The following is an 18,141-nucleotide window of genomic DNA, read 5'->3' as shown; positions in this document are numbered from 1 at the left end:
ACAAACTGTCTCTATACAAACTCTTCTCATACCATCTTTATAGAGCCTTTCTTTGATCGAGTTATACATTTCCTTACGAGATATGGTTTATGACTTATTTTCATATTTGTTTACATTTGTACAGATGAGGACAGAATTATTAGCACTGCAGACCAAGGTCCAAAGACAACCCTCAATTTTATCTTGATTTTACAAGCTGTGAGGATTACATAAGATAAAGCACATCACTGCACAGTGGTGGTTTGTGCAATGGCTCAATAAAACGAAATAACGTTCTTATTGTGTGCAAATAGGAATAATAAATAATGCATTCTTTCTAAAGAAAACAAGTATGATTAGAAATGCTTTTTTAAATTATTTTGACATATTTGTTTGCTGTCTTTATATTCTTTAAACTATCTGCATTGAAATGTGATTGTGGCATTAATACTGTATGCAGACACTGGTGTAGGTTAACGAGGTCAGGTTAGATTTGGAGTGTCAGGCTGGAAGCTGCCAGCAGCACCAACAGACTCATGTCTCTTCACATATTTATGCAGCAGCTATATGAACCAAAATAGCCGACAGCAAGAGAGGCCTGAGTTTCCAAGCAACCCAGCTGAGAGCGGGAAGATAAGGAAGTGATGTGCTGCAGGGTACACTCACTCTGCTGTTTGCATATATCTCCTCTTCACCCCCTTCTCCATCGTCCTCTTTCTGTGTGGGGTCCTGAGTGAACCGGATCCGGTGAGAAATGTAGATGGGCTTTTATTGCGCTTGATGTGTGACACTGGGATACAGTTATGAGGTTATGTGCCAGCTGAGGATGCATAATAATAGGGATTGTATGAGGGGTGTTACACCTGGGTCACTCTCCTTTCCTGTGCTGTGAATACTTTATCACATCTAGACTTTAAAAAAAAAAAGCCAAACTGCGGCCTTGCTTGAACAGACAAAACAAGCATATTTAATGTATCCATGTCCCATCAGTTGTTGCTAAAAATAATGCGGCTAAGCAAAGGATTGGCCATTTAGGGCTCTTAACATCATGTTGTGCCTGGAGAGCTCGTTGCGTCAGGTGCTTTGGCTAATAATTGATAGATTTGGAGAGGCGGCGTGTGGTGGGTTCACAGCTGGCTGACTGCGCTCCACAGTCCCGTGTTTAGTCACTGAAAAGCTCCAAGCATGATTAAATAAGAACCCCTTTAAGGGACAAAACTGGACATCCAAAGCCAGTATTGACGGCCACCATGAAGGCTTTGCTCACCTTCGTGACATTTCTTGGCTTCTTCACCCCCGTGACCGCAAAGCCTAACGCTGGCTTGAAAACCTGGGGTCGCTTCAATAGGCTGCCCTATCCGGGAGACAAGGCTTTCCTCTATGACACCTTCCCCAAGGACTTCATATGGGCGGTGGGCACGGCCGCGTACCAGGTGGAGGGCGCGTTCGAAAAGGACGGGAAGGGGCTCTCCATTTGGGACACTTTTACGCGCGGCGGCACCCGAATGATCACCGGAGACGTGGGCAGCGACAGCTACCACAACATCAACGCTGACATCCGAGCCATTAAACAGCTCGGGGTCAGCCACTACAGATTCTCCCTCTCCTGGTCCAGGATTTTTCCCAATGGTACCCGTGGCAGTTACAACGAAATCGGCACCAACTACTACCGGACGCTCATTAAGAAGCTGAAGGAGATCCGCGTGGAGCCGGTGGTCACTCTCTACCACTGGGACCTGCCAGACCACCTGCAGCAGACCCTCGGCGGATGGAGCAACCCAGAGGTCGTGGGAATTTTCAAAGACTACGCCGATTTCTGTTTCCAGGCTTTCGGGGATGACGTAAAGTACTGGATCACCATCGATAACCCGTTTGTGGTGGCGAGACACGGATATGGCACCGGAGTGGTGGCTCCCGGGATAAAGAACGACCCTGATCTTCCATTCCGGGTTGGACACAACCTGCTCAAGGTGATTCTATGTTGTTCCTCTCTGGGGTTTTTTTTTAATATCTAAAATATGTGCTTACATTATTAAAACAACTTTATTTAAGAGGATTTGAAGGGGTTATTTCTAAAAAAAAAAAAAAAAAAAAAGAAAGAAAGAAAGAAATTACCTGTTTTGTAAGTATCCTTATGACTCTGTAACCAATCCAATACTTAAAGTATCTTTATGGAACTTTGATGTTATATTTGTTACATTTTCTGCTCTCTGGGCCAGCTCTCCCATAAAAAGGACATTTTTAATGTCAATGAGACATTTTAGGAAGATATAAAGTGATATAACAGTCACTTTACCAAAAACTGACTTGAGCTTATGCCTTGTGATGGGAATGTTCTTTCTCAAAATCACTTGATATCATTCAGGGGAGATATTTTTGACAGAGTACAGGCCAACAAATCATTTATAACACTTAAACTAAGATTGCCTGTAGTATTTATTGTAAATGACTTGTTTCCATCCAATCTGTCAGTTTGGGACATAAAGAACATTTCTGTTAATGGGAAATCCATTTTAAAGCACCCCCCCCCCCCCCCCCCCCCCCAAAAAGAACAAAACAAAAACAAAAAACAAAACAAAAAGCTAGATGTAGCAAATTTGATACAGATTAAAACTTATGTATGCCATTATTTCACAGTTTAGTCTTTAAAGGGTTACAAAAGTCTTTTTCAAGCAAGATCTAGCCAAGAAATTGCAACAACAATATAACATCACAGTACTATAAAGAAAAAAAGGACTGGATTGATTATATTGCAGGTACAATCACACAGAGTCATAAATATACTTGCAAAACATGTAATTATTTGATATATAACGTCTTTGTAAATCCTGCTGACTACACGTTAGTTGACAAATAAGCAAAACTATCGCAGACAGAAACCTCACAGAAACAAACATCTTACTATGTTGATTGTTTTCTTAATTTTTGTCAGCTCCATGAGTAACTCCTCATCATTTTCTGCCTGAGGATCTTTACCGACCTGCTGACAGTGAAACTCGTGGCTTTGGCTTGCCGTGCTTATTTGGATTTGGACTCTCTTAAAAATGATGTATATCTTGTTTTTATGGTCTTGTTTACTGGAGTGTAGATGCTTGAAATGTACGACCTACATGAAGACGAAGCTGGTAGAGCAATAACAAGTTTTTTTTGTTTTAAACTGTTAATCTATAAAATCCATCATCGTGGATAACCTGATTGTGTGGGAACGAATATTTGATCGAGCTGCTCTCATGAGTAACAATGTATTTGTTTCTGGGCTGCTGTGAAAATAATAAATCTCAAGTCCTTATAATATTTAATATTATTAATGTTATATTTGTTTTGTGTCATCCTTCCCAGCATTTATGCCTACATCCCATCCACCCATCTCCCCTCTTTTTCTGTCCTTCTCCCTCCTCCAGGCTCACGCAGCTGCTTGGCATCTCTACGACCGCCACTACCGTCCACGACAGCATGGCAAACTGTCCATGGCGCTGGCCTCTCACTGGATCAAGCCCAGCCGCACTCGCCTGGAAAGCCTAAGGGAATGTCAGTGCTCCCTAGACCACGTTCTGGGTTGGTTCGCCCGGCCGCTGTTCACAGATGGGGACTACCCCCCCTGCATGAAGTCAAGGCTGGGCTCACGTCTGCCCTCCTTCACACCGGAAGAAAGTGAACAGGTGAAAGGAACAGCTGACTTTTTTGCCCTCTCTCACGGAGCGGCGCTGAGCTTCCATCTGATCAACGACAGCCTCAAGTTTGGGCAGCAGGAGGATCTGGACCTGAGGATGCTGCTCTACTGGGTCAACGCGGAGTATGACAACCCCCCCATCTTTGTGGTGCAGAGTGGTTGGTAGGTGTAGACGCTCTGCTGATTGCACTGCACCTCTTTGATGCCACTTCATGTCTCTGTTGAACGTCTTGGTTTCCACGCAGGTACGTCCTCGGCAACACCAAGACAAAAGACCCAAAACACATGTACTACCTCAAGAGGTTCATCGCCGAGGCGCTAAAGTGTAAGTCCAGTGTCGTGCATTGACATTCTCATATCATAACATTTCTCATATCAGCATAAGTGGTCAAAAAAACAATGGCGATCTGATATCTTCACACTGAAGCTAAATATGGGCCATCTGCGCTGTTGTGTTTGTAATCCAGCAATCGTCATAGATGGAGTGAACGTGATTGGATACACTGCCTGGTCTCTGATAGACGGCTTTGAGTGGCACAGAGAATACGGGATACGACGGGGGCTTTACTATGTGGACTTCAACACTCCTGACATGAAGAGGGAGCCAAAGACATCTGCCACCTTTTACAGGCACGTGTTCAGTTCTTATCGTTTTAGACAAGGGAGCACGGTTTGTGCAGGTATCTGCTGAATTCCTCCAACTGCAGAACAAGTTATTATGATAATAAAATGCCGTACAGCAGCACAGCAGGTCACTACAGAGAGATAAACCTGATGAGCCACACCAACAACTCTTTTCCACTTCCTTCATGTAGTGGAAAAGTTCCTTTTCTTTTGATAAAATCACAGTTATGTCTTACAAGCACAGTAAAGAGACACAATAAAGGAAGAGAGTTTGTGCTGCTGTCATCATTCCTACAGAAACGTCATCCAGAGCAATGGTTTCCCAGAACTTCCCGAGAACAGACCAGTACAAGGAGCCTTCCCCTGTGATTTTGCCTGGGGTGTGTCGGCCAACTCAATCCAGGTGTGTGTGGGTGTTTGTGCATGCAGGCACTGCAGGTGGTTTTGCAGGTGGATGCGGAAGTCGTGGCGGGCCAAAGGACAGAGGTTGGATAATGAATGAAAGCCGATTAGAACGCTTCTTTGGAGATGTCAACTCAAGAAAATATTAACTTAACTGTCTCAGCTTTGATTCAGGGATTCAGAATAGACCTGATAATGGACCTGTTTATCATTTTACCATCTGTGGGGCTCATGTCTAACATATCACGGCTATGTTGGACATTTTAAAGATTTATGCAGTGATTATAATATCTTTTTTAAAAGTATTTCTCTTGCCGAGGTCGAACTTGCATCATGTGGATTACATTACTTCGAGCCTGTGTTTTTTATGGAGAAAAAGTCCAGCTTAGAAACAGGGACAGCAATGAATCCTCTCTTAATCATAAACCACATAAACCCACTGAGTCATCCTGCTAAACTGCTGTGATCGTTTACATCGTTATTCGCACAGGTGGAGACCACGCCCACCCAGTTTGCAGACCCAAACGTTTACCTCTGGAACATCTCCAACAACGGAGAGCTGCTGAAGCTGGAGGGCTTCAGCCCGCCGCCTCTTCATCGAACCCCACACTGTGCCGATTATGCCACCATCCGCCAGCAGGTTGGCCGTTTTACCCACCTGCCACCTGTTTGGGCTCTTTTTTGGTTACAGCTTGTAAAGGTGTAAAGGTTCGAGGGAGGTTTCTTGGTTTCAGTGTGTATCCCTCCTCCTTCTTCTCCATAGGTGGAAGAAATCAGGCAGATTGGAGTAAACCACTTCCACTTCTCCCTCAACTGGTCAGCTCTGGTGCCTACAGGGGATGTGGCTCATCCTAACACCACCCTGCTGGGGTACTATCGCTGTTTCGCACGTCAGCTGCTCCAGGCTAATGTCACACCTGTGGTCACTCTTTGGCACCACACCCGCCAGCGCAGCAGCCTGCCGGCCCCGCTGGATACTGCAAACAGGTGGCTGAACAGGTCAGACAGAGCGCTTATATAAACACCGTTTGAGCTTGAAAATTTGTTCCGAATAAAGAACAAATACACGTTAATTTCTATGAGTCATGGTTTATTACAGCTTACAGTAATCGGCAGAGTGGTGTGATATAAAAGCAAACATGCGGCGATGTTTCCAGGAACAGTTTGTCCATGTTTTCACCTGCGTGATCGCTGACTGCTCCGTGTTTTCTCTTCCTGTAATAAAGAGATACTAAAACCAGCAATCCCAATATTTGAAAGTCTGATGTGCTGGCATTTTTAACTCCATTAGTGACATCTGACGTTGTTTTTACAGTGGATTGAAATCCACCATTATTTATTATTATTTTTTGAAATCACATGTAAGTGCCTGAGTGTTTTCAAATACGGCACTGTGCAAAAGTCTTGAGCCACAGTATATACTTATACTGTGTATATACTTATTGTTATTAGATATATCAGAGCAGCAAGATTACTTCCATTTCAGTTTCTTAATGTAGATATTGTTTTCCCTCGTAACAGTAAGACGCCAGAGGCCTTTGCAGACTATGCCAGGCTTTGCTACAGAGAGCTAGGGGCCTATGTGAAGATATGGATCACCCTGAACGAACCAAACGATGAGATGGTGAGCTACCAGGAGGGCCACGAGATGCTGCGGGCTCACGCGCTGGCCTGGCGTGCTTATGACAGCGAGTTCAGATATGCACAGGGAGGAAAGGTCAGTGAAGTGCTGGTTCTGTGTGGACACCAGGAGAAAGAAATAGTCTCAAATGCTCACCTGGACTTGGCATGCTTTGTGTAATATCAGGTGTCTCTGGCTTTGCATATGGACTGGGTGGAGCCGGCATTTTCATTCAGCCGAAAAGACGTGGAGCCGGCTAAAAGGGTTTTAGACTTCTGCGTCGGCTGGTTCGCAGAGCCAATCTTTGGCAGTGGGGACTATCCTGTGGGGATGAGGAGCTGGCTGCGGCAGCTGAACTCACTCGAGTACAAATCCTTCATTCACAGTGTGGTACAGTTTTAAAGCCTCGTGAGAAATACTTAAGTGTACGCAGTTAAGTTTTAGTTATATTTTATGTGCTCCCACAGACTGCCGGTTTTCAATAAGGAGGTCAGACAGCTGGTTAAAGGGACTTACGACTTCTTTGCCATCAGCCACTTCAGTACCAAGCTTGTGACTCACGCCAAGGAAGACTCGTACGACCTCACTCCTGTGGACACTCCACTCTGTTTTAATATGACTTCAACACTATCCAGGCTCATCAGAACTTATTTATTAACTAATAGGAAGTTGTTTAGTCACTTTTTATTTTCTACATCTGCAGATACACCTACACAGCAATGCTTGAAGTCCAACACATGATAGACACCACGTGGATCATGTCCCCACGACCTGTCGTGCCCTGGGGACTGAGGAAAGCCCTTAACTGGGTAAGACTGTTGTGATGGTTGTGGTGTGCAACTCTTGCAGTTATGTGTTTTTATACTGAGTGGATTAAAACTTTCAGGTCAGATGTTGTTTCAGTGTAATAGCAGCATAAGAGGCTCTGGTTTTTTTTTTTGCTCTGTAAGGTGAAAGAGCACTACAGCGACGTACCCGTCTATGTGATGGCTAACGGGGTCCAGGAAGATCCAGCCCGCTTCAAGGACAGCCTGAGAGTTTACTACCTGTACAACTATATCAACGAGGCACTTAAAGGTGAGACTATTTTGTGATTAATGTCATGCAACTTGTTTACAATCCTGTAGAGATGAAGTCTTCTCCCCTCTGTGGCCTCAATACAGTTTAATTATTAGACAGCTATTTAGGTCACTGATCCCAGGTCAGTCAGCTGACTTGGACCCACGTAACTGCAAACACAAATATCAACAGAGATGCACGCACAGTCCACGCTGAACTTTTGAGTCAGGTCCCTGCCCTTGTAAAGCTTACTGTTACACCAAAGGATGATATCTTGTGGTGTTGCTGGAGCCACTTTTTTTTTTTAAGAAAAGTGACTGGAGAGATATTTTCACATGCACTTTGACTTTTGGCAAAGTACAGGAAATAACAAGAGCACTCAGACAGCGCAGCCCCCCGAAGAGAAAGAGCTACACTTAAACTTTGTTTTATGCTGATGTCAGCATTGGTAATATGAAAATATAGTATATTAAGTTATTTGTGTCATATAATGTTGTACTGAAAATATGTCCTCCAGTCACTAATATACTGGTTTAAAGTTTGGAGATGACCAGTGGAAACTAAGGGTTTTTCCTAATTTTTGTGACCCTGATTTGACCTATAACCTTGAAGAATTATATACTAAAATGGTGTATTTAATTATCTTTACCCTTATGACTGGAGCAGAACTGGCTAAAATCTTTGGCTTCTATAAGATGTAAAAACTTTTATAGGATATATTCATGCAGGGTGTGATTTTGCAAAACCTTATGGAGTCCTTGTGACATAAAAAAGTGTGCTGTGCTGCTACTCACTATGCCGTTTCATATGATATATTGCTCAAGAGGGTTTGTCGAAATTATTTTTCAAGTTCATTTGACCTTGGGCGTCAATAGTGAAGGTCAAGGTCAATCGCTTAGCCAACCTAGGCTGGAGGTTATAGCTAGAAATTTTTTTTTTACTTCACTTGGTAGGACAGCTGTTATCACAGGCTGTAAGGAGAGCGTCTGTGGGTAACTTATTCTTAATACGGCGACAGCATCTATGCTTATTTGGTCTTTTTCATAAAAAAGAAGCAGTTTATATACACAGATTATAGCAGTTTTTATTAAGCTCATGAAGCTCAAATGTAGTGCAATATCTAGCTGTATATGTTTGAGTTAATGAATTATAGAATAACCAATATATTTATGTGTTGTTGGCTGTTAAGGCATTAATGTTTTATTTACATTTATTCGTATAGGGAATATCTAAGGTTGCAGAAGACTGGGAGGTAGAGGAAGATGACCAGGAAAGTACAGCTAAGGTGCTGAGGTTCCTCTCTTGGATAGGGTGCCAAGAGAGGAACTGTGGTACTCAACAAGAAAGTCAGGAGCAGCAGAGAAGTATGTGAGCGAGGTGCAGGACATGTACGAGGACAGCGAGACAGATGGGTTTAAGGTGGGGGTGGGATTAGGTCAGAGACTGACTACGTTTTTTCTTTTCTCCTGTCACTCAAGAGGAAAAGACAAAGACCTTGGAGAAGATTTATGGAGGCTTGTAAGTAGAGATGGACCGATCCGATATTAGGTATCGGTATCGGTCCGATACTGACGTAAATTACTGGATCGGATATCGGCGAGAAATAAAAAATGTAATCCGATCCATTAAATATCAAAAAAGCACCTCACAAAACTTGCGACACGGTGTAACTCGGCTCATAACCGTAGCACGTCGGAGCAGTGTGCGTCATGTGATAGAGGCTGTGTGTATTTGTAGCCTCGCTACCAAACCAGCATTTCATCTCCGAGGAAGTTATCCCAGAGAGAAGTAAAGCAAGTGTGTAAGTTCATCTCTGAATGTTTGTAAAGCGTTCCCGCATTAAGCTTAACAACCGATATATGGAGCGACTGCCTCTCTCTCTCTCTCTCTCTCTCTCCCTCTCCTGCCAGTACTTCAATCCTGAAACTGATCAATGATCAGCTGATCGGCTTTTCTGTCGCGAGTCCGTCTCTCTTCTTTGTTTTTGGCCCACTTTGCACCAGAAAGAGGAAACCAGCGGCTGAACAACAGCAGCACGTTTAAGCTTGATAAGCTGTTGTTAGAATTTATTTAATATTACTTTCTACACCAGGATCCTTTTCTACGTAGCTGACGGCTGGTAACTGTGCAGGGGCGGATCTAGCAAAGTGCAGCCAGGGGGGCCGATAGGGCATGAACAGGGAAAAGGGGGCACAAAGACATACTTTTCTTTCTTATTCTCATTTAAAATGTCTCGCTTTTAATAAATAATTATCTGAATCTTACACCCAAAGTTTTAATCTGATGTAAAATGTATAGAAGTCCATTACTGTATATAGTAACTGTTAAGTCTAATATACCCTAGTAAGCTATAGTACTTTTTCCTTTGGGGAGGTACCATCTGTGCAGTCTGCAATTCTGTTGAAGAAAGATGTTGAATCTATTTAATTATTCTTGAAAAATAATTTATTTCTGTTCATTTTTTTTCACACTGCATCAAATTAAAGTTGATTACATCGATTAAGCATCATGAGGTGGAGGGTGGGGGGTGGTTCCATATTTTTTTTTGCTGGGAGTTTGCAACCCTATTAGTTAGGTTGGTTAATATTTCTGCTAAGTACTCTTTAAAATACCAGAATAGGGAGGATGGAGTAGGTTTAAGTTTATTAGATTGATCAGTATTGCTGAACTATGAAATATTTTGGGCGCAGTGTATTTTTTACATACAGGTATAACAGAATAGCTTTAGTGTTGTTGTTTATTTAAACTTGAGTATGAACTTATACAAAATGCAGCAAGATATTAAAAAAACAGTTTTATTGATTAAAAAACACACTATATCGGATTCATATCGGTATCGGCAGATATCCAAATTTATGATATCGGTATCGGACATAAAAAAGTGGTATCGTGCCATCTCTACTTGTAAGAGTTTGAGATAGAATCAGATGATCTGTTGTGGTGACCGTTAAAGGAAGCAGCCAAACGAAGACTCAGTATCTAACATGCTGCCTTTTCTCCTCTGTCCTCCACAGCATACACTCTGGATGGTGTAAACCTGAAGGGTTACTTTGCCTATGCCCTGAACGATCAGAGAGACCCGGGGTTCGGCTTGTATGGCCAAGTCCACGAGGAAGTCATTGTCAAAGCCTCTCTTTCCAACTATCGGAACATCATCAAGCATAACGGCTTCCCAATTCAAGGAGCAGAGCCACAGCTGTGTCCCAGTTTGGCACCGCCCTGCCGTAGCTGCCACGTCCTGGGCAAGAGTCCTGTGGTGGGCTTCTTGACTCTGGTAGGTTCAGGGGTGCTGATCACCCTGGGCCTCATCATTTACTATACAGCCAAGAGACACAAGGAACGTTACTGATGTCAGGAGCTGCTTTGACCCAAAGTGTGCCTGCTGTTCAGCAGTGCAGTCTGTTCAGACTGTAATAGTTTGGATTTGATGCTAAAGGAGGTCTGATTAAAGACATGCTGCAATCAGCCTCACATTTTAGGCTTTATATGTCACTAAGTAATGCTGGTGTTAATAAACATTTATATTTTAGATAATCTCACGTCTCCAATACGTCTATTTGTTTTTATAATGTGGAGAGAGTGCAGAGGATTAACAAGTCCCTAAATAATGGTCTGTCCAGGGTGACACATTCTTTCTCCAAGACAAGTAGTAAATAAACAAAATTAAGTAAATGCTACAAGAACTAAGAAGTTGCTGAAAGAGAATCACAAATGAAGCTGCACAGACATGTCAGATTTGGGATCAAAAGGTCTGACAGTCACAAAATTAATTTTGATACGCAGGACACAAACCAAATTCATTCCACCTCTAAGTTACTTTGAGTTTAACAAGAAAGATTACAGGACAGTCAGCTTTTAAAAGACATGTAATTATTTATTTGGACACTTAACAAAAAGTGTAAATTAAGCTCTATAATTCAGCTTTTTTGGATTATTTGCATTAGTTTGGCCATTTTTGTTAGTGCAAGTGAATCTCTGTTTGTGTGTCCTGAACTCATGTGGTTACATCCCACAGTTATATAATTACATACCTGCAGCACACGTGGTTTGGCTCACCCTGGAAACATGTTGCATTACGTCTTTGTTTGCCCATGTTCCAGCTGCCTTTACATACAGTACGTACAGCTGTGAAAAAGAAAGTTTTCACAGGAATCTATGCAGTCCTGTGAAAAACTAAGTACACTCTTACTACTTCCACAGGAATAAAGTAGGTTGCAAGAGTAACTCCTCTGTAAAAGCGGAAATGTTGACAGTTTGCTGCTCTGGAGCACTCAGCTGTGCGTTTACACGTATAGTTTTCAGCTCAGACTCTATAGGCCTCAGTTAGCATGTTAAATGTTAGAGTTCATGACAGTACAATTAGAAAAAGGCTGAACACATGCAGCATCTTTGGAAGGACTGCCAGGAGAAAGCCTCTTCTCTCTAAAAAGAACATGGCAGCACAGCTCATGTTTTCAAAGATGCATCTGAACAAACCACAAGACTTCTGGAACAATTTTCTTTCGACAGGAAAAACCAAAATGCAGATGTTGGCCATAATGCACAGCATTACTTTTAACAAAAGCCAAATAGCATATCAGCACAAACACCTCATACTAACTAGTGGAGGGCTGATGATCTGGGCTCGTTTTGCAGCCACGGGACCGTGAAGTGGCCACAAACTCCTCTGTATGCCAAAGTATTCTGGTGAAATTAGGACATGCAATAGGACAACGATCCCAAACACAGCAACAAATGTACATCAGAGAGGCTGAAAAAAGAAAAGAAAGTGCTCCAATGACCCAAAGTCCAGACTGAGGCCCGATGGAAATGGTGTGGAGGGACCTTCAGCAAGCTGTGCATACATGAATGAATTTATCATCCATCTGTAATTTTATTCACCCTAGTTTGGGCAATCTTGTTATCCATTTACTACAGGCTGACTCATCCTGAAATATGATGCGTTACATCCCCCTTTGCCCATACGTACCATGCATCAATATCTCGATTTCAGGTTAAAAAAAGGCTCAGTGTTTACGATAATAATTATAGATTTGGTCACATCCATACAGCATACAGATCAGAATTTCTGTAATCAAAGCAATTTATTGTTTTGTTCAGTACAATGTGAAAACTTTTTTTTTCCGGGGGGGTCGTCACACCACCCTATCAGTGGTTTACACGACTACACCGAGAGCTCAAAGTTTACTAACAGCTTTTAGTGCTGAGGGTTTTGGGCAACTGTCCATAAAGCCAGAAACTGTAAGACTTCTTGTGGGGTAAACTGTGTCAGCGTCACCACAATGCCTAAAAAGAAGCCTGTCTCAAGTCCAGTGAAAGTTGTGGAGGCAACAAAGAAAAGTATTGTGAAAAAAACAAACAAACAAAAACGCAGCTGTTAAACTCCTGACCAGAAAAATATCGGTCTATTTAAAGTCCATTTAAAGTCAAAACATCATCGCATCCAGACCATCTTCCATGAACTTCTTGTAGATGGCCATGAACTTGGCAGTGAATGCCTCCAGGTGGTAGATGGCTTTGCTCCCCAGCTGTAGTCTGTGCTCATAGTAGGCTGCAATGTGAGCCACCTCCGTCTTCAGCTGCCCATCACAGTTATTAAGCAACTCTTTCACGAGACACTGTTAGAGGAATGGACAAGGAAATTTTTACAGCCTTTACATTAAAGACAACCACAAACTGCACTTTTACAGGAGATAAGGTGAAGTAAACGATACCTTCATGATAATCTCAGGAGGGATGCAGTGGGTCAGGAGCTCATACAGTCTGGCTCGGACCTCCAACAACCTGGAACAAACACGGGTGGGAATTTTCATCAAAGTATCTCCACAAGTTTGATCTCTAACAGAACCAAATCTCTGTCACATGTACCTTTGAGGAGTCTGCTGGCTGACGATGGCATTAGCCGTTTCTCTAAGATAAACCTCCCAGTCTGTCTCCGGGACGTCTTGGTCCACTGAGAATGGATACCTGTGAATAATAAGATATGCTAAATAAGTAGGTGTTTAGCTTTAATTGCAACGTAAGAAAGAAAATGGTAAGTTTTGCCACAACTTACTGCTGCACTCGGCAGGCTTCGCACATCAACAGCGCTTTACGGAGGTTGCGACCAGATTTTTCGCTGATTTGTTTGGCCAGCTCAGGTGGGAGGACGAGACCCTCCTTTTTACAGACGGATGTAAGAACACTGCAAACCTTAAAAAACAAGAAGACGGCAGAGAAAAAGGGAAAAAGTTACCTCAATGAAGAAAAACACAAGTTCCAAATAATGTTCATTAGTAAGAGCACGCCACAATACGCCATGTCCGTCTTACCTCTTCTATGCTCGGCAGAGGAACTCTAATCGCCAGACAACGGCTCCTAATTGGCCCGATGACTTTGGAAGTAGAGGTGGAGCAGAGAATGAGTCTGCAGGTGGCCATGTACTTTTCCATCGTCCGACGCAAAGCGTGCTGGGCATCCTTCGTCAGTCTGTCCACCTCTGTTAGCAACACCACTGAGAAAAAGAAAATAAGGGTGCCAATTGCTAAATATGTAACAGGTAGATGCTTTGACTTCACAGAGCGAAATGGTAAATAGGTGAAATAAGTTCACAGATAACAGATAAAACATAATCCCACAAGTCTACATTTTTAGTCTTAACAGTTAAGTCTTCATATATTTCACTACAGGCTAAATTAGCACACTTCTACCTTTAAAGTCTCTCTGTGTGCTCGACTGGATTTGCTGAGACTGTGCCACAGTTTTGATCAGCTCTTGAATCACCACACGGTCCTGGTTCCCTGCATCACTGTACAGCACAGAACAGAAATACAATAAAGAAACATTATAGCTGAAGCAAAAAGGCCTTTTATAGCAACTATAGTTGTCACATGTACTGGAGGGAAAAAGTAAAGCAGTTCCCTGAGATATAGGAGTGTAACTATCAAGTAAGAAAATCTCCTCACCTTGGATTTACTTCCAAGTGATAGTTGCTGGCTATGGTGTTAATCTCAATTTTCTTCTTTGAGGGAGCCTGCAGACAAAAACCACAAACTGAGAATGCAACTAAATCTTTAAGTTGTAAGTCTAAATTTAAGTTGAAGATTGATCAGAGATGTGACTCTAAATACAGCATGTGAAAGGTGTATTTTACGGAAGTTATTCACTTGGGGAAAGCGATTGTTTAATTATTTTCTCTCTTACCACAATGGTCTGGTGCTCAATGCGAAGCTTTTCCACCCCAGGACCGTAGAGCTCCCTCAGCAGACACATGATGCGAGTCTTCTTGCCTGCACCCGATGGACCGTACACCAACAAGTGTGGGAAGTCACCACACTGAACCTGAAACATTAACACAAAATTTGTAGTTTTTCTTTCTTTTTTCCTTGTGTGTGAAGTTTTTTTTTAAGAATCAGCCATCTGCCATTATATCTTTGCTTTTAAATATTACCAACATTGCGTTATGTTGCTAATGAGAGCAACACTGCTCTGCATGCAAAGAAAACATCACAAATGTTATTAAACTTTACTTTACATGATCTACAGTATATTATATACCTTTTTATATTACTTTTTCTTAGCTGTTCTTGTTCAGGAGTTTACATCAACTCATGAATTATCAAGGTCAGGTGTCGTGGTTATTTTGGGATTTTGTTTCTCCAGCGTAAAAAAGTTGTGCAGTATACGTCTTAAATTACCAAAACACAAAACAACAACCCAAAAAACAAGAATTGGGTGAACAAGTTTAAATGTATTTTATTTATGGTGCTGAATGTTAACTTCAGGCCTATTAACTTCTCATTAGTTATCACGATCGACTACAACTGGTAGTTTCTCTTTGCCAGCATAGAAAGGATTTGTTTGACAACACTCATTGGACTGACCAATACTTAGAACAATGGAAAACGCCAAAGAAGTCAGTAATTAAAGATCTGCCAGTGGTAGCGGTACACTGCACAGAGTGGATGGAATAATGAAGAAGGGGGACTACATCCAAAATCTAGATGGTTGAAACTTGGTGCTGTAACAGGACAATCATCCCAAAAATAAACCAAAGCTGGTTTGGGAAAGCAGGCTAAACTGCTAAAAGCTTCTGGCTAAACTCAACCCTTTTGTGGACTATGCTCAAAAGCCGGGTTCATGCTAAGAATCAACCAATTTAAATGAACTCTTCAGAGATGAGAGAAAATCTAAAATAAATTCAAACTTGTGCACCTAATTATTTTTTAAAGTCATAAAAGATATGCACCATGCAATCACTCCAACTTGGAAGAACAATAGTTTGGATGGATAGATGGATGGATGGATGGAATGATTAAAAGCTCAATATTACCATTACACTCATGACCAAGACGTCAGTGGATTAAATTTTCTCATGAAAACTGTATGTTGGCACACACCATTTTCAAGTATTCACATGAATAGAATAAGAAACACAAAAAGTATGAATATTACCTCCTAAACGATGAACATATGTGAACAAGCACTTCAAAAACACAAGTTGTGTGTGCACAATACTCTGTCTAGGAAAGGATGGTGTGTGTGATGTGATGTGTATACAGAAAGTGTGAGAGGATGAGATCATCTTTAAGTGGATGTGGAGCCTTATTAAAATGTAATTTGCTCCATCAGATACAGGGATCTCTTTTCCTTCTTGGTCAATACTTTCAGGTGCTGGCTCCATTATAGTGTCAAAGTGGAACAAGTTACACACAGCTACTAACGCATACGTTAACATGAATGGGGTTGTTTTGCAAGCTGGACACAAAAACCTCTCAACCAGCTCAGTAAATCTCTTGTCTTGCAAAGCTAAACTTGACGACCATGCCAGCTCATATGCAGCATTATTTACGACGCTACCGCCAATCTGAATAAACAGTTAGCATGGAGGAGCTTATTTCTCTTACCAGCTTTTTGAGCTGAGCCGCCTGCTCTTTATGAAAGTCCACTTTCCCGAGGGACGACGGACGATATTTGTCCACCCACAAACTCATTCTGTTTTGGATTCAGTAAAACGTTACAGTCGTCCGTGTTGACAGCAGACACACTGCCGCTTGCTAATCTCCCGCGAAATGTTATTCACACAGCAACCCGCGCGACTGTTTCCTGCTCGGCTACGGAGAGACGGAGAGGACAAATTTGCTACAGGCGCGTAGGTAAACCGGAATTTTCATTGCGCAAAAAACAAACCAGACCAAAAACAGAACAGACAATTTTTTTATATATATATAGGACTCAGTAAAATTACGCATTCAATCTGTGAATGCGCTAAACTGTCTTTTTTATTCCTCCACATTCTAAAATACACTTTATCTGTGATTTATTTAGCTTTGTAGCTACTACTACTGAGAGTTCTGTGGAGCCACACATTCGCAGTCAGCACATTTGTCTTTAAAACTTTGTATAATTCCTCTAAACAGGCTATACAAGATGACCTTTGCTTGTGCCACTCATGCGTGACATCTCTCGTGTCCAGGTGGAAACAGACATCCATGTCATCGTCTATACAGAAGCTGAGGAGACATGCTGTACTGGGTGAAAGCCAAAGGGAGGAAGCGATATCAAGGATTTGTTCAAGGAAAACAGACCAATATCACAGAGGAATGTGAGACAGTTAATCTCATGCTGCAAAAACAAAGCTGTCATTTCACAGTGAAAAGGTATGAGTGCGTAGTTTTTTTTGGGGGGGGGGGGGGGGTTTCTGGAGGAGCTGACTGTACAATTATTTGCGTTTTTTATCTCTGTGATCATTATCTGGTCAAGGACACCTTTTTTTAAACCCACGAGTCTGCTTTTGACTCATTCATAAAAGTGAAAAAGTAAAAAAAGAAAAGAAAAGCAGAAGAAAATATACACTATATATACTTTATTAGGAAAGCATTGCAAGTACTGGGTTTGGATCCCTTTTGCTTTCAGAACTGCCTTTGTTCTTTGTGGTATGGGTCCATATGTTTACATTGGTAACATATCAGAGATGCCTCTGGAGGTCATTTGAGTACAGTCAGCTTTTTCTCATGCTCAAGAAACCAGTTTGAGATGATATGAGCTTTGTGACATGGTGTGTTATCCAGCTGGAAGCAGCTATCAGAAGATACATACACTATGATCATAAAGGGATGGACATGATCAGTAGTCTGTAGCATTTAAACCATGCTCAGCTGGTACTAAGGGACCTAAAGTGTGCCAAGAAAATACCCTTGACACCATTACTCCACCACCAGCAGCCTGAGCTGCTTATACAAGGCAGGGTGGATCCATGGTTTCATGTTGTTTACACCAAAATCTGACCCTACTAGCAAAAATCAATACTTATCAGACAGGTGACAGTTTTCCAAACTTTTGTCCAATTTTGATGAACCTGTGTGAAATGTTACCCCAGTTTCATGTTCTTAGCTGCTGCTGCTCATCTGCTTCAGAGTTTGTCTTGTTATTTAATCAGAAATGCTCGTCCACACACCCTGATTCTAATGATTTTATTGAGTACTGCAGTCTAACCACTCTTTTCTGATCTCTCGATACTTATAAGACATTTTCACCCTGAGAACTGCTGGACACCGGATGTGTTTTCTTTTTCAGGGCATTTGTTTTCATGAACTCTAGAGATGGTTGTTTGGGAAAATCCCAGTTGATCAGGATTTTCTGAAATACTCAGAGCAGCCTGTCTGGCATCGACAGCCACGCCACGTTCAAAATCACCTCTCTTCCCCGTTCTGATGCTCAGTTTGAACTCCAGCAGGTCGTCTGGACCATGTCTACTCAGTGAGCTGCTACAATGTGACTGGCTGATTTAAATGAACAAAAAATGCAT

The 18,141-nt window shown here is 42.0% G+C and overlaps 2 protein-coding genes across 2 annotated transcripts; one reads left to right on the top strand and one right to left on the bottom strand.

Moving 5' to 3' along the window:
- The first annotated feature begins 1,077 nt into the window (after positions 1–1,077).
- kl (klotho) lies at positions 1,078–10,891 on the top strand. The gene is made up of 13 exons (XM_003458271.5): positions 1,078–1,949; positions 3,381–3,811; positions 3,895–3,974; positions 4,117–4,279; positions 4,571–4,676; positions 5,166–5,315; positions 5,439–5,674; positions 6,197–6,392; positions 6,483–6,661; positions 6,764–6,871; positions 7,000–7,105; positions 7,247–7,373; positions 10,370–10,891. The coding sequence occupies exons 1-13, from the start codon at positions 1,230–1,232 to the stop codon at positions 10,702–10,704; spliced, it is 2,937 nt and encodes a 978-aa protein (XP_003458319.1). The 5' UTR covers positions 1,078–1,229; the 3' UTR covers positions 10,705–10,891.
- A 479-nt stretch (positions 10,892–11,370) lies between these two features.
- rfc3 (replication factor C (activator 1) 3) lies at positions 11,371–16,434 on the bottom strand. Its single transcript, XM_003458259.3, has 9 exons — positions 16,241–16,434; positions 14,538–14,675; positions 14,300–14,367; positions 14,045–14,142; positions 13,667–13,848; positions 13,411–13,547; positions 13,224–13,322; positions 13,070–13,139; positions 11,371–12,973 (listed from the first exon to the last, which is right to left on the bottom strand). The coding sequence occupies exons 1-9, from the start codon at positions 16,325–16,327 to the stop codon at positions 12,782–12,784; spliced, it is 1,071 nt and encodes a 356-aa protein (XP_003458307.1). The 5' UTR covers positions 16,328–16,434; the 3' UTR covers positions 11,371–12,781.
- Between the last annotated feature and the right edge of the window lie 1,707 nt (positions 16,435–18,141).

This window comes from Oreochromis niloticus, linkage group LG10, assembly GCF_001858045.2.
Source record: "Oreochromis niloticus isolate F11D_XX linkage group LG10, O_niloticus_UMD_NMBU, whole genome shotgun sequence".
NCBI lineage: Eukaryota > Metazoa > Chordata > Actinopteri > Cichliformes > Cichlidae > Oreochromis > Oreochromis niloticus.
The sequence above is the reverse complement of the archived record's forward strand: the minus strand, read 5'-3'. Positions and strand labels throughout refer to the sequence as shown.

Coding starts and splice junctions, on each gene's coding strand:
- kl (XM_003458271.5), top strand. CDS start 1,230: ATGAAGGCTTTGCTCACCTTCGTGACATTTCTTGGCTTCTTCACCCCC. Junction 5,675..6,196: donor GCAAACAGGTGGCTGAACAG/GTCAGACAGAGC, acceptor CCCTCGTAACAG/TAAGACGCCAGAGGCCTTTG. Junction 6,662..6,763: donor CGGCAGCTGAACTCACTCGA/GTACAAATCCTT, acceptor GTGCTCCCACAG/ACTGCCGGTTTTCAATAAGG.
- rfc3 (XM_003458259.3), bottom strand. CDS start 16,327: ATGAGTTTGTGGGTGGACAAATATCGTCCGTCGTCCCTCGGGAAAGTG. Junction 14,368..14,537: donor TTGAGCACCAGACCATTGTG/GTAAGAGAGAAA, acceptor TTTTGTCTGCAG/GCTCCCTCAAAGAAGAAAAT. Junction 13,548..13,666: donor CTCTGCCGAGCATAGAAGAG/GTAAGACGGACA, acceptor TTGTTTTTTAAG/GTTTGCAGTGTTCTTACATC.